This window comes from Lemur catta, chromosome 7 (assembly GCF_020740605.2).
Source record: "Lemur catta isolate mLemCat1 chromosome 7, mLemCat1.pri, whole genome shotgun sequence".
Taxonomy (NCBI): Eukaryota; Metazoa; Chordata; class Mammalia; order Primates; family Lemuridae; genus Lemur; species Lemur catta.
In genome coordinates this window covers 59,478,227-59,493,451 of record NC_059134.1, presented here as the reverse complement: position 1 = coordinate 59,493,451, position 15,225 = coordinate 59,478,227, and the positions used below count along the sequence as shown (strand labels likewise).

The window sequence follows — 15,225 nt, the reverse complement described above, 5'->3', positions numbered from 1 at the left end:
AGCACACATATTAACATGCATGCCAACATAGAAACTCAACCTAACACACACACTTACGTACATATACACACCAGTCTGCACTCACACTCAGACATGTGCAGATAAACTCTCACAGTCACACAGGGATGTTCACAAACAGGCTGCTTCACAGCCAGCCATGAAGGACCCCAGAACTCTACAGGCCTCTCTACACCCAATGTGTCCCTTACTTCCCACGTGTGCACACATGCCCCCTCACACAGCCTGTATGGGCCTGCACTTCCACTGACTTGGACACACACACACACACACGTCACCTGCCTGCCACCTTGGCAGCCCTTAGCAGAGGGGCACCTTCATGGAGCCCCCCATTCACTTGCACATGCACCCCCTGCACGTGGGCATCCACAAGGCTGGCACACAGGGGCCTCATTCCAACCAGCTCCATGGCTCTCTTTATCTTATCCTGGGACAGATGCTTTGGGGTAAAGTTGCATAAGTGGTGTCCCTGAACCCCAATCCCCAATTCCATGGAAGGTGGTTACCCATGACCCTCTCTTGCTCCAGGGCACCTATTATTCATATTCATATTCTCTCTCTTTCCCTCCCCCTCCCTCCTTTACACACACACACACACACACACACACACACACACACACACACACACGCCCCCTTGGTGGCCCAAGGCACTGTCCCTCTCCAGGGTCCTGAACCAGCCTATCTCAGCTCCCAGAGCTCCTGGGAACTCCTTAGCAAACCTCCCCCATCCCCAGCCCCTGAAGAAATGCTTCAGGTTCATTATCAACCCCTCCCCCAGCCAGCAGCCCCTTCTATGGGACCCCAGTCTCATCACCTCCTAGGTTGGTGCCAGGTACCCCTACAAAGAGGCCCCCCAGGCTGTGGTCTGGCGACGGGGGAGGGGGTGCCCAGGAGCAGGATAGATCCTTCCACGTGGCTCAGCTCCATGCCAGCCCCAGCCCCTTGGAGGGACTCCCAGGACCGTGTCCATGCCACCTCTCACAGCCGCTCACCCACACCCCAGCCCCTCACTAGTACTCACGGCTCAGCCGGTCGCGCTGCCGGGTACTGCTGGCTCCTGCAGAGGATGGAGTGGCCGCATGCCTGCCCCATCACTCCTCATCGTCCGCCTTCCCAGCCAGACTAAGGTGGCACCTCGCCCTGTCCCCTCTGCCCGGAGTTCTGGGCAGGGCGCCCCCAGCAGGCACAGGGACCAAGAGCAATGGCCTGCCCCCCACTCTGCCTGGACTCAACACCCCAATCCAGCTCTGCTGCCCTGCTGCTCCCGCCTCTCCGGCTGCCACTGCCTCTGCTGCTCGGCTGGCTCTGGGAGGAGGTTGGAGCAGGTCTGATAATGCAGAAGGGGGAGGGAGGAGGGAGGAGGGACGGAGAGAGGCCCAGACAGAGAGGCAGAGAGGGAGGGAGGAGTAGAGAGACTCCGGCTGGGAGGGAGGAAAAAAGACTCACACACACAGAGACAGAGATACACAGACGGAGACAGGAAGGGGGAGAGAAACACATGAAGAGGGAGAGGAGAGAGGGATCAGAGCCCCAGAGAGATCAAGATAGAAATACAAAGAGATCAGAGAGGCATAGGGAAAACACACACACAGAGGAACAAAGACAGAAAAAAGAAAAAAAAATAGAGGCAGAAATAGAAAGAGAGAGGTGGGGGAAAGCAGGGGGAGGGAGGAGTGGCTGATACAGGAGCCCAAAAGAGGTGTGAGGATGAGGGACTTACAATCCTCATGGGCCAGGGACTTGAGGGGCAAGTGTATGGGACCCAGACCCTCTGCTGCCCCAACACAGAGGCCTTCAGGGTTGGGGGGACACGCCTGTGCCCTCCTCAAGTCAGAGAGGGCCAGGCTTCCATGCAGAACTAGCTGCTATCTCCTCTGGGCTCCCTCACTGGCTTTGTAGCATGTCCTAAGGTGCATCTCAGCATGGAGTCAGGTACATAGGCGACTCGGGGCACATTTGCTGATGGCCTTTGGACTCAGAGCCTTGTCATGGAGACCCCCTTTTGGTGGCTCTGCTTAGCTGGAACACTGTGGGAGCTGATGCTTGAGCATGGACTTCCACTAGGAGTTGTGGACACCCTGGCCCCAGCCTGGCCCACATGGCCTTCACTCTCCATAGACTCTAGGCACAGGGGGGCCTGTTACACCTCTGCCCTGCCCCCAAAGCTTTATGCTCAGGAGAAAGCTTTAACCCAATGGAACACAGGCATTGTAGGCAATGGGACAGATAGGGAGTTGTCTCCGCAGAGCTCCTGCTGTATGTAGGAAAAAATGCTTCAAACCTTGAGGAAGGACATGGGGATTTGAGTGCTGGCTCCACCATTAACTTTCTCATTCATTGGCCTACAGCTGGAAGACCCCATCAGAAATGGTTCAGACTGTGCCTTGCCTAGGAGAAGCACCCAGGTTGCAGTGGCAGGAGGGGAGACTTGCAGGCTGTGACAGACAGAAGCACAGGGTCTGTGGAGCCCAGAGGGACCCAGTCAGTGGGGAGTGCAGGGGGAGGGGGGAGGTGTTGGCAAACATTTCAGGAAGATAAAATCTGAGCTGGGTCTTTAAAGGCAGAAGGGGGTACATTCTAGGGTAGAGGAGCTACAGTAACCCTCACCAGTGACCCCGTCTCTCTGAGCTATGGGGAGAATACCCTTGCCCACACAACAGGCTCCAGGCAGAGAAGTCCATGAAACTGAATGCTGAAGGGCATGGGGGTGCACGGTGGAAAGGGGATGGACAACCAGTGACCGAGCTTGTGCAGAAGGCCTGTCCAGGCTGAGTGCTACAGTAAGTAGTTGTCTTACGGCCTGGGAAATGTTAGGAAAGAAAATGTGAGGGACCCTTTGCTCCCACTGTGACTCCAGAAGGTAGAATTAGATCTCTGGAACCTCTGGGCAAATTGTTTTCTCACTGGAAGAGAACGAGGCCCAGGCTGGTCCTAAACCAGCTGAGCCAGCGTAGAGCTCGTGTCTTGCTTCTCAGCATGGCCTGTCCCGGAGACCTTGCTACTCCATTCCTGCCAGCTGGGAAGGCATTCTCCGGGCTCAGAAACCTGTGGCCCTGGACCACGGCCAGTCTGGGTCCTTCACAGCCCCCCTTCACAACCTGCAAACGCACTCGGGAGGCCTGAGGAACCTGGTAGAAAGCAGCTGAGTCAGAAGAGTTCAAAGGAGGGCACCTCCTGCGCGTGGGTGGGTGCAGGTGCGACGAGGTCTCACCTGGCCCTCAGCCTCCTTTCTGCCTTCCCACTCTGGAGACAATGGTGGTGGCCTCCTCCTCAGAAATCTCTTAGGAATATACTTAAGCTATTAGGTGGTAAACAAGGTCTCCTCCCCATCCCACTAACACACCACACTTCACAGTTACCCAGAAGTAGAGAACCTGCAGGAACCAGGCGCAAGATCCAGGACTCAGTAGGTCTAATGGGCACTCCGGGACTTGGAGCCACGGGGGTGGAATTCAAATCCCAGCTCTGCCACTTGGCTGGGGCAAGTTATTTCACCTCTCTGAACTTCAATCATCAGAAATACTGGGTCACAAAGTCCAAGCTCGATAGGTTGTGAGGTTTGGCAGACGTCTGTAAAGTTCCCAGTAAACAGTTGTCCCTCCCCTTCCCCCCTTTACTCCCCCACTGAAGATGTCGAATTGATGGAGCCAAGAGAGTAATAGCCCCAAATATTGGGGTAGGGGCTCCTGTAGGGCAGTGCCGGAATGGGGGAGGTGCAGAAAGGGGAGAGAGCGGGAGACGGCCCTAAACTGTTCTTAACTCCTCCTCCACCCTCCTGAAAGCCGAGCTCTAAGCGAAGCCAAAGTCCCTGGGCGCGGACAGCGAAGCCCCGCCCGCCACAGGCCCCGCCCCCGCCACAGGCCCCGCCCCGCCGCGGGCCGCTCTCCTGGGTGCTGACCCGTGCGAGCCACGTTTGTAGGCCCCGGCCGCCGCCTCGCAGGGGTCAGCAGACACCGGTTTCTGCTAGCTGGGGAGCTAGGGGTGGGGGGCAGTGAGAAGTGGGAGGAGGAAGGACGCTCCTGGGAGGCAGGGTGGCTGCCCAAGGCGATGGGAAGATGCAGGTCTGGAATCCGGCCTCCACGCTGCCCCCGTAGCCTTGGAGGACTGCAGGTTCCACAGGCTCCAGCTGCCTCCTCACTGCTTCTCAGCGCTCGCCCCCGCCCCTCCTGCGCTGCCCTCTGTCTTCCGGCCGGCCCTCCTCTGTCTCCCTCACTGGCTCGTCCTATCCTCGCCCCCTCAATGTGGACGCTCCTCACAGGAGCACCGGCCCTATCTCCCCTCATCCAACACTCCACTGGGAGCATGGAGCCTTCCCCCAACAGACCAACAACTTCGGGCGTCCCTACTGCCCAGTCCTCTCTCTGGAGCTCCAGATGTCTGGCACAAGCTGCCTTCTGGACGTTTCCTCTGAGAACACGCCAAAGGCCTCTCGTACTCAAATATTCAACATCCAACACATCTTTTGTCTCTATCAAAGGCATCAGTTCTAATCTCCAAGTTGGAAACTTCAAAGTCACTTTGCCTCTTCCCCCTCCTACACTTCCCGTATCAAGTCTGTTCTGAAGGCCTATAGATTCCACTCCCCCATCCCCTGTCCCCCCCCCACTTCCTCCCCTCTCCTGGTCATTCCCTAGCACCCTACCCCAGTTCCACCTCCACCCTGCAGCTAGAGGCAGCTTTATAAGACATCTGTCTGGTCGTGGAACTCCTCCTCAGAACACATGCTCCCCCCTGTCCTCGGACTCAAGGCCAAGCTCCTCACCCTGGCATTTGAGGTCTCTCATGATCTGCCCTGACTGACCTCGCCATCCTCTGCTCCAGGTGGGGCAGGGTCTGGTCCCTAAGCACATGCTAGTCCTTTCCTCTGCTCATCCCAAATCCTGGCCCACCCTTCCTAGGCCAGTTCAGCACACACCTTGTCCCCCACCCACAGGGGACAGGGTGGGCAGGTGGGGTCACTGGATTCTGGGCTCATCAGCCTCTCCCTTCTCTGACTTGCCAGCTGTGCCACCACCTGATCCCCCTGCTCAGGTTCATCTCATTTCTTCTATGTCTCTATGTCTATTTCTTCTATATCTCATTTCCTCAAAGGTAGGCCAACATCCTGTTTACCTCAGCCCTAGTCCCCAGCTTTTGGGCAGCCCAACAGGTACAAGCAGGAAATGTTGCTGGAGGAACGTCAGAGGGAAGGGGACAGATGGAAATGAGCTGATGCACCTCAGAGCTCAGCCCAGGGTCACGTAGGAGCAAGCCCGGAGTAGACTGCAGGTATGTGGGGGGAACACAGGTGGTGGTAGAAGGCAGCCCCCACCCCCAGGGCTGAGCTTACAGAGGATGAAACAGCCCTCCAGCTCTCAGGGGAAAGGCTGGTTAATTGGTGGAACACAGATTTCATGAAGGGTTGGCCTGAACACCCCTGGGTGACTCCTCTGGCCAGGGGTCAGAATAGGCCCACATCAGGGTCTTGGCAACAGAAGCCCAGGTGCAGGGGAAGGGTGGAGTGGGGAGCTCAGGGAGCCTTCTCCCCTCCTCCTCAGCCAGGAAGCTGCCACCCGTGGCTCCAATGACAATGGCTGGAGAAGCACCACGTCCTTGAGAAGGGATTGGCACAGTTCCCTGCATTCCCACACTAAGCAGAGACCCCATCACACAACGGGTGACAAAGCCTTTGCTGGCAAAGGAATGAAAGGCCACCACAGCCTCTAGAAGAGCTCTAAGTAGAGAGGGTCAGGTTTTAGGATTGGTCGGAGCTGCCCTACGAGGGAAGGGGTGACCAGAGGTGAGCACAGTGACCTCCCCCTTCCTGTTGGGCAGGGGGATGAGGTGGGGAGGAACAGATGGCAAGGTCAGGGAAGGGAGAGGCAGCCAAAGGCTGCTCAGCCCCTCAGCCCAGAATCCAGTGCCCCCTGCTGCCCACTCTGTCCCACACGTGGGGGTGGGGGTGTGCTGAGCTGGCCCGGGAAGGTTGGGTGTATTTGGGATGGCAGAGGACAGGAAGAGAGGGAAGTGCCTTTGCCTAGGGTTGAGGTTACCTCCAGGGATAAAGCAGGGAGCATAAACTGCTAGAGCCAGTAGAGTCCAGTCCCTCATTGTACACATGGGGAAACTGAGGTCAGAACCATGCCCAGGTCACACACTAAGAGCAAGGCTGGGCCTAGGACTAGTGACTCCTGGCCACTGTCCCACCAGACTACTTCCACCTCTCCCTCTTCCTCACCTCCTCCAGTTGGGGCAGAGGCCCAGGAGAGACGGCTGTGCATATAGCTTGTGACTCGGGGGAGGGAACCCCAGGAATGTGGAATGCCAGCAGGTATGGGTCAGGGCAGAAGTGGCCCCCGTGGCTTCATGTTCTGGGGAAGGTTCTGCTCTCCCTGGGGCCTCAGCACCAGCTCCCTCTCCACCACCAGCCTCCGATCCAGCACACCAGGATCCTCCTTGCCAGCAGGCCCTGAGCCTCCCACTCAGCCCTGATCCACCTCTTCCCCCCTAACTCCCCGCACCTGAGGGGGGGATGGAGGGGGTGTGACTCAGTGGGATAAAGGCAGCTGCTATATTTGAATTATTACATAAGCCAGGAGGGAGGCAGCTGCAACGTGACTCCATCAAGGTCGGGAGACAAGTCGAGGCTGGGCCCAGGAGGCAGGGGTCTCCTTCCCTCCATCCCCAGGCTGCAGCCTGGGCATTAGACATGACTTGAGAAGAACCCAGGGACTGGAAACTAGTCTCTGCATTGCTGGACTCCAAGAAGGTCTTCCCTAGATCTAACCACACTGGGAGGGCTCTGTTCCCTCTCTATCTTCTTAGAAAAATAATCTCTGTTTTCAAGAAACACTAGGGCTAGACCCAGACTAAGTCCCAGATCTTCCCCCATGAACTCTCTCCTGCAAGAAAGAAAGAATTGGAAACACAGTTTGCCATTCCTCTGGAAAAGCACGCCCGCTGGGGATGCCCCGTGCATGAAGCCTCAGCTCGCCTGTACCATCTGGGAAGGACCCGTGTTCCTGTCCTAGCTACGCCACTTGCTGGTCATCCTCCTCGTAGGCCGTGTAAGAATTAAATGAGAAGACACGTGCAAAGCCTCAGCACGGGAGGAGGTGGGTGCCCCACAACGGTTTATCAGCAGCACTGTTTGCATCACCATTATCATTGCCACCAAGGACTGGCTGGAGACTTCCCAGGTGGCTGGAACTGAGGTTGGATAGAGCCTTTTGCCACCAGGGACCTCTGACCTGGATGGAAAGTGGGAGACCAGAGGACAGAACTGAGGTCTGAGAGTCAGGAGCTTGGCCAGACTTGCTGTGTGACCCTAGGCAAGCCCCTGCCCTCTCTGGTCCCCAGTTCTGGAGCCTGTGTTTGCAAGGATTCCTCCCAACTGGGATTAGTGACTTGTGGCATCACAAGCTGCAGTGCAAGCAAAGCTGGCCAGGGTGGGATGTACTGGGGTGGTGTGAGCCAGAAGCAGACGTGGCAGCCAGTGGCGAGCACCAGCACACGGCCCACGTCCTCAGGGCGTCTTGGCAGCTCCTCCTCTGCCCACACCCCAAGGAGGAGGAGGACTGTGCCCACCTGGATGCTGTTACCATGATCCTGATCTCCATGGTGCCAGGTACACAGCCCTCCCCTCTCCCAAAAGGAGCTGAAGGTGACCGGAGCTGAGTTTGGGACCTGGGGTCCCTTCCGCCTGTCCTGCTGTCCTGTGAGGTCCCCATCCTGAGCCCCCCAAGAAAGAGAGCAGGGAGGGACAGTTTCCACTTCAGAGTCAAAAGAGTCACAAAGAGAGGACTTGGAGTGACTTGTGGAGGGAAGATATGCAGCAGTGCAGGGAAGTGGCAGGGACGGGGGAAGGTAGGGAGAGCAGGGGAGGCAGAGGGCAGGGGAGAGGGAGGGCACACTAGAGTCCCAGGGCAGAAGGGCTCCCCAGGCTGACAAGCGGTGGGAGGCACCGTCCAGCCCATCTCTTTAGTCTCAGCTGTTTGGAGGTGGGCGGTGGTGGGAGGACAGAGTGGAGGAGGAGAAGGAGCAGGAGGAGGGGGAGGAGGAGGCGGAGCAGGAGGGAAGGGGAGCAATTTTCCTAGAGAGCGCTGTGTGTGTGGGTGTCCATCCACGTGCTGAGTGTGTGTGTGAGTGTGTGTGTGTGTGTGTGTGTGTGCAGCATGCACTTGCAGATCTGGAAGTGCAGGCTGAGGTGTGCAGGCACGTGTGTGCAGGGCCTGAGTGTGTGTGGCATGTGTGCGCCTGTGCCACTGTGTCTCCAGGGTGATAAATACAGCAGTAGGAGCTGTAACCAGGGCAGAGGAAGTGCGGAAATTTCCACAGGCTGAAAGTGGTATGGCAGAGGGGACATGCTAGGGCTGGGCCAGTCCTAGCTGACCAGAGACCCTGTCCCTGACAGCTCTTCCCTAAGCCAGCCCCTAGCTGGGTGCAAGTGACCTGGGCACATACACACACCCTAAGTGCACACAGTACAGTGGGATGCGAGGGCAATCCAGCAGAGCTTCCTGAAGGAGGTGTCTCCTCCTGGAGAGGAGAAGCTGGGAGGTTCAGGCCAGCTGTATTTATGTGTGTATGAGAGAGACAGTCCCCCAGAACAGGTCTGGGTCACTTAGTTCACAGAGCTGGCTAAGAAAATAGGAACTGTTCCATTTCCTGGTGGGAACACTGGGATATGGTCGTATCTCAGAGGTAGCGGGCAGAGGCAAAGACCCAACATGGGGGCATGAGGGGTAGGCCCTGGGGTGCCCCCAGAGCACTCAGCTTCAGCCACAACAGGCCGCTCACTGCAGGGTCCCATCCCCTTGCCTGTACTCACGCCATTCCCACTCTTGGAGATGTTGCCGCCTCTCAGCTCCACCTAGACCTTCCAGGCTCTCCTCCTCTATGGAGTTTTTCCTGACCAAAGTCCCCAACCAGAAGGGCTCTCTCCTTCCCCCACACCACTTACTCATCTGCGCCCCCTCAGCATTCAGTTAAGCTCTGCATACAGTAAGTGTTCCATGAGCCCTTGGTGAATGAAAATATATTGGGCCTAGAGTCTGGGAAGGGGATTAGCAAGGGACAGTGCTAGGTGCTTCACACGTATTAGCTCATTTAATCCCCCAGCCCACTAGGAGGTAGCTACTATTAATACCCCCAGAGTACAGACAACAACGCCGCAGATCAGAGACCTAAGTAACTCAGCCAAAGCCACACAGCTTGTAAGCGGGGGCGTCGGCACCTACACACATGCTTCCCAAGACAGTGAGCCGTGGGCAGGCGGCTGGGGAGCCACCAGTAAGGGGCCAGGAAAGAAGGCCTCAGCTCCAGGCACCCCCTCCAGCCCCGGGGCTCAGGGCAGGGGGAGCAGGAGGCAGGGCCCATCTCTTGCTCTCCCCTGCCCCCAGGGCTCCTCAGGCCTCTCTGCAGAGTAGACGGTTGAGCTGGAAGGAGGTGAAGGAGAGAGGCAGGTCCACCCACCTCCCGGACCATCCCCCACACTCCCCCTTGCCCTTGCCATCCAGGCTCTGACCTGCCACAGCCTTTTCTCCCAGGGCTCCCTGGGCTCCGCTGGGGCTAGGCCTGAACTTGGGGTGGCCCTTGGAGCCCTGTTCCCACAACACTCCCACCCCTACCCCAAATCGTACCCCTCCCCACCATGTGCACCTGGCAAGGTTTCCAGTCCTCAGGGCCAACTCAGGAGCACCTTCTCCCCCAGGACGCCCCTCCCTCTCCCTGCCCCTCAGCAGGCCAGGCTCTGGGCTCCTCAGCCCAACCCCCCAACCCCGACCTTAAATAATGTGTGAACAAACCACCCAGGGTCCCAAGAGGCCCGATTTTTAGGAATCCCTGTGATAAGAACTGGCAGAGCCTCCTGCCCTAACCCACCCAACGCTGTTAGGCTCCTGTCATCCCCTACCCCAGGGAAAGGCACTTTCAGAGCCCCTTCCTCAGGGAACACACAGGGCCACCTGTAAGAGGAGAAAATGGCTGGAATCAGAAGGGGAATCGAGGAAGGACACCCCCCAAAGTAGGGCAGTGGAAATGGGCCTCAGGCCTGACTCAGAAGAATTGTGTGACGTTGAGAAAGTCACCTCCCTTCTCGGGGCCTAACTCACCGCCTGCCGAGGGCAGACAGGGCACGGAGCGCAGGCATGATTCACAGGTGCTTGGTAAAAGGCTGTTCCTGCCTCTTCCTGGTTCCTAGAGCCCAGGAGTCAAAAGCACATTCCTGTACTGTGCTACCTTCCAGAATGTCACCAGCCTGGGGCCAAAGGTAGGGTTGGGTCCCACTCCACACCCCAGCAGAGCCAGGTCTGGGCCAGGACGACCACCCTGGGGTCCTCCAGACCCTGTCCTGGTTCCAGGAATAATCTGTGGTCCACGGCCTCCCCCTCGTGGCCCAATGCAGTACTGCAGCCAGTCCCCTGAGCTGGGGCAGTGACATTAGGGTCAGTGAAAAGTCAGATCCATGAAAGAATTCCAGTCCCTGAGCACTTGGACAAGGGGGCCCATCAGCCTTGTCCTGGCTGGAGGTGGAATGGTCAGACATTCAATCCATCAGTCTGGCCTGGTGCAGCCCACCAAGGTCAGGGCAGGAGGTTGGAGACTCAAGGGACTTAACCCCAGCCTGTGAAATAGGTCAGCAGACTCAGAGAACCAGTTCTAGTCTTCTGGCATATATCTCCCCTTCCTGACAGAGAAAAGGAACCTGGGGTCCATGTCCCCAAGTCCCCCACCAGACCCCAGGCTCCCCCGCTGAGCCAGATCATGAGTCAGAGCTCCTGTGACCCATCCTCCACCCGCTTTGCCCAGCCCCACTGGCTGAGGCTGACGCTGGGAGGTCAGCCTGAGAGTGATGGAGCGGGTGGTAATGAGGCTCTAGGCAGAGGCAGACGAGGTGTCTGGCACTTTCCCAGGGAGTCCCAAATCTGTCTCTGCACAGCTCGTTATCTCCCCTGCTGGCCAGGGCCTCATCTTCCTGCAGGAGACAGCCAGGCAGTGCCCAGTGAGGGCAGCTCCCCGGTGCAAGGCAGGCCCCACCTCTGGAGGGGTATGCATAGGGGGTATGCACAGGGGCTGAGGTCGTTCCTAATTTAATTTACTAAAGCTCCTGCGACTCTGTGACCTTGTGTCTCCAGCAGGGGCTGCTGTGGGGATGCACTGAGTTACTGACATGACACATCCAGGCCCCAGCTCAGAGTGAGACCGCAGCAAGGACAGGAGCTCAGGGCCAGCTGGGGGCTGTCCAGGTCTGGGTCAGCACTGGCATTTCCAGCCTGGCTGTGCAATGTGGATGGCGGGGAGCTGCCTCAGTGCCTGGAGAGAGCAGGGTCCAGGTCCCAGCTCCAGGCCCTAGGCACTCGCCTCTGAGCTTTCCGACCTCCTGTCCCCTCCTACCCCAGGATAACTGATCCCTTCAAGCAATCACAGGCCTCAGCACCACGGGGTAAAATATACAGATATATTTATATTATCAAAAAACCCCCGAAGTGGGGAAGGGGCATCAGGCAGCCCGGACCCTCCCAAGCAGCCCAGATGGGAAGAGGGGCTGAAGTCCCCAAAGTCCAGCTCTCAGCTCTGTGGAAACTTACCCAAGAGCTCCCTCCCCACCCAGCTGAGTGTTCTGGTAAAGCACCCACTTTTTGTTGTCCTAGAGTTCACTGCAGGGGGGCTCCCTTCCAGCGGGGGCCCCAGGGCCTCAAGCCACGGAAAGGATGGAGGTCCTCCAGCGCTCCTGATGGATGCACACCTCTCCAGCCCACAGACTCAGGCGCAGCGACACCGAGGGTAGGCAGGTCAGGCCAAGGGGGCCGAGCACCTGGACAGAGCCGGGAGGGCTTCCCGCCCAGGCAGACCCTGCTGCCCTCCACCCCTGGCCAGGGAACCCCATGCTGCCGTCAGGATGGAGGATGCGGGGATGTGGGTGGGGCTTCCTCATGCACCCCCTGCTGGCTTGAACAGGAAGGCTTCCAGCGGAGAGTCCCAGAGCCAGGGTGGGCTCCCTGCTCAGACGTTGCGCAGGAGCTGCAGGAAGGCAGAAGCCCAGATTCTGTAAGCACTTTGTGCAGGCTCAGAGGGGCCGGGCTCCCTGCTGAAGCTTCTGCAGCCACTCTCCACTCCCTGCCTGAGAGTGCTTGAGTCAGCTGGGGTCCCCGGGGCCAGTAAGGGGGCTGCTGTGAACCACGTGAACCAAAGGGTCCTGCCAGGGACAGAGGGAAGGGCCCGGAGGGTGCTCAGAGGTGAGCTGTGCAGTAGAAGGCCGGCATCCAGCCGGGTCCCCAGCCCCCGTCGGGAGGGAGAGACACTCACAGAAAGCGGGTCCGCGGTGAAGGCAGCCACACTCCGGCGCATTTCGTTTTCACTGCCACGCAGGGGGATCAGCGAGACACTGCCCAGCCGGACCTCGGGCAGGGCCCGGGACACACGCGAGGGCTCTGAGGGCCACACCAGGCCGTCGTGCTGGGGAGCAGGCGGAGGAGGGGGCTGGGGCCTGGGCTCGACTTCAGCTCACCCAGACGCTCAGCTCCGCTCCGGATCTGCCCACCCTTCCCAGAAATGCCTCCAGCTATGAACTGAGGTGACACCCTCAGCTTTGATCCCAGCCGATATGAGAAGCAGCTGTGAGGAGAACATGACTGCATCCCTGGCAAAACACAGCCAACTCTGTTACTCAACAACTCCCATCTCCGGATCCACAAACCTCTCCAAGAATGCAGCACCAAGAAAACATTTCTCCTAGAGGAACATGTCTGAGCCTCCTCTTACCAGGAACAAAGAACTATAGAATCCACCCTGTTTCCCTTTGGGCCTTGATTACCAGGAAGCTCAGAGCCAAAAGAAAAACTTAGCTACAAGAAAGAACTCAGTCCAGGGTCCTGGCAGTTTTGTCTGCCTTTTCCCTAAACAATTCTGAGCCCTCGTTTTAAAATCTTTGTTTTAACTCATCTGTTTTAAGTCTAACCCAGCCTCTGGCCCTGCTCTGGCTCAGGAGTCACCCCCACCCCATTCCTGCCGAGGCCACTGCAGCCACCGCCTCACTGGCCTGCTCACCTCTGGGCACTGCCCTGTCCCTCCTCCCCTGCAACCACACCCAGAGTGAGCCCTCTAGGATCTAAGCTGCACACCACTCTCTCTTGCTTAAAACCCTCCTGGGGTTCTCCACTGCACACCGGGTCAAGTTTAGCTTCCTTGGCGCGGCCTTTGAGATTCCTTCCAGTGCCAGCTTCTGGCATTCCTGGCTTCTTCGTTGTCACCCCACTGGACAGTCTGTATTGCTCCTTCACATCTCCACGCCTCTGTATAAACTGTCCTCCACGTAGAAGCCGTCCCCCTCCTCTTAATGTGGGGCGCATTCTCCCTCATCCCCTAAGACTCAGCTCCTGTGGCAACCTCTCCCTGCTGCCACCTGCATCCCACCCACCAGGTTGGGGTCCCTGGGCTTTCCTTTGTCTCCACCGTGCTGATCACACTGGGCTATAACTGGCCGCTTCTGGGTCCGATTTCCTTTTCACACGGGGAGTGCCTGAGAGCAGGGGTCTGTGTGCTCTCTGTCCCTAGCAGGCCTGGTTCAGGGCTGGACTACAGTAGGCACTAGGAGGGGTTTACTGAATCAACAAACCAATGCATTAAAAGCAACTCAAAATCTCCTTCAAGCGATGGGTGGCCTGAATAGCGAAGGCACAAATGTACCCATTCTCTATAATGGAAGCCTCCAGGGACCCCACCCCATACCCCACACCCTGCACCTGGTACCTGCACAAAGAGGAAGGTGGCGAACCACTCCCGGAGCTCCATCTGCGTGTCACAGCAGAGGTACCTGCGGGGCAGGGCACAGGTCTGGACACTGCCAAAGGCCTGGCTGAGTGGGGGACACCCTGCCCATCTCCCCTGCCCAGGCTCTGCCAGCAGGGCACAGATCTGGGCTGTGACTGGGACCCAATCAAGGGGGATGTGCTACCATCTCTCTTCAGCCTGGAGTGTCAGGATGGAGCCTTCACTCACCACTGCTGCTTCTCGTGTTTCTCTGTCTCGTGCACCACTGTGAAGCCCCAGCTGCAGAGGAGGACGAGAGGGAGTGGGGTCGCTTGATAGCCTGCAGAGGCCTCAACGCCCAGGTTGCCAGGACAGAGCCCAGAAGCCTGAGTCAGAGCCAGGGGCAGAGTTCAAGGCCTTCTCACAAGAAAGAGGACATCCTGGCCTCTTTCTCTCTCAGCCCTATGGGCTTCTCAGGGCCTGGGCTCCCTCCAGCCCCAGCCCCAGCCCCACCCCCAGCCCAGGCCTGCCCCCGTCCCAGAGAGACAGCCAGGCACAGCCAGCGGATGAGGAGACAGTCTGAAAACCAAGTCTTGTGACTGCAATTCATAATGGCAATAGTGGCATGCGTCACTTTTCAACTTCCTAAAATGTACAACCACCCTGGAAACAGGTGTGCCATTATTTTCTCTGTTCAGATATGGGAACTGAGGCCCAGACAGGTCCCAGACACCGTCAGTGACAGGACTGTAATACAAGCCAGTGGTTCTCAAGCAAGAGCGGGCATCAGAGCTCCCCGCACAGCTTGTCAAACACAGAGTGCCGGGCGCACCCCCAGAACCCGAGACTCAGTAGGAACGGGGTGGGACTTGAGGATTTGTGTTTCTAAGGTATGTCCCGGTGATGCTGCTGTCTGGGGCACCACACCTTCAGAACCACTGCACTGACTTCTGTCAAGTTCAAAGCCCTCAGCTGTGCCTCCCCCATCACATCTTAGCCCCCAAGGCCCCAGCTGCAAGCCTGTCTCCTCAGTCCCCACTCACCAGGTGGGTGGCCGGAGTTTCTTCTTCACTCCCAGGTAGACTTTGAGACTCTTGACAGGCCACTCCTTCTCCGGCCGGTGACTCTGGGATGAGGGAGGGGAGAAGAGGGCACTTCAGTCTGTTTGAGTGGCATCGGGGCAGTTCTCCTGACTGGGCACTCCCCACCCCCCCTGCATCCCAGCACAGATCGCCTCCTCCAAGAAGCTCTCCTGATGAAATCCTCCCTGTTCCCAATCCAGCCCAACCAGCCCCCAGGCCTCTCGCCCTGCAGCAGCATCAGACAGTCAACCCTCAGTCCCCAAGGAAGCCGTCCCAACTGGGACATCCACAGCAGCGAATCCCAGCCCCACCCTGCTGCCCTGCAAATTGAAGAATCAACTTGTAGTATCAGCCGGAATGACAGTGCACACAGAGGGAGACCTGCTGCGCCGCATCC

The 15,225-nt window shown here is 58.1% G+C and overlaps 2 protein-coding genes across 4 annotated transcripts in view; both read right to left on the bottom strand.

Moving 5' to 3' along the window:
• Positions 1–1,320, bottom strand: part of PDE2A (phosphodiesterase 2A) — a 94,330-nt gene extending 93,010 nt beyond the window's left edge. The window contains exon 1 of the mRNA XM_045555538.1: positions 1,040–1,320. The gene's annotated coding sequence lies outside the window, so the exon portion shown is untranslated. The remainder of the gene's footprint in view (positions 1–1,039) is intronic.
• A 10,121-nt stretch (positions 1,321–11,441) lies between these two features.
• The window catches only part of ARAP1 (ArfGAP with RhoGAP domain, ankyrin repeat and PH domain 1), a 39,111-nt gene continuing 35,327 nt past the window's right edge, over positions 11,442–15,225 (bottom strand). For all 3 annotated transcript variants that reach the window (XM_045555531.1, XM_045555532.1, XM_045555534.1), the window contains 5 exons: positions 14,790–14,872; positions 13,996–14,046; positions 13,747–13,810; positions 12,304–12,453; positions 11,442–12,018 (listed from right to left, as the gene is read on the bottom strand). In XM_045555531.1, coding sequence (XP_045411487.1) covers positions 12,001–12,018; positions 12,304–12,453; positions 13,747–13,810; positions 13,996–14,046; positions 14,790–14,872 — 366 coding nt within the window. In that variant the 3' untranslated portion in view covers positions 11,442–12,000. The remainder of the gene's footprint in view (positions 12,019–12,303; positions 12,454–13,746; positions 13,811–13,995; positions 14,047–14,789; positions 14,873–15,225) is intronic.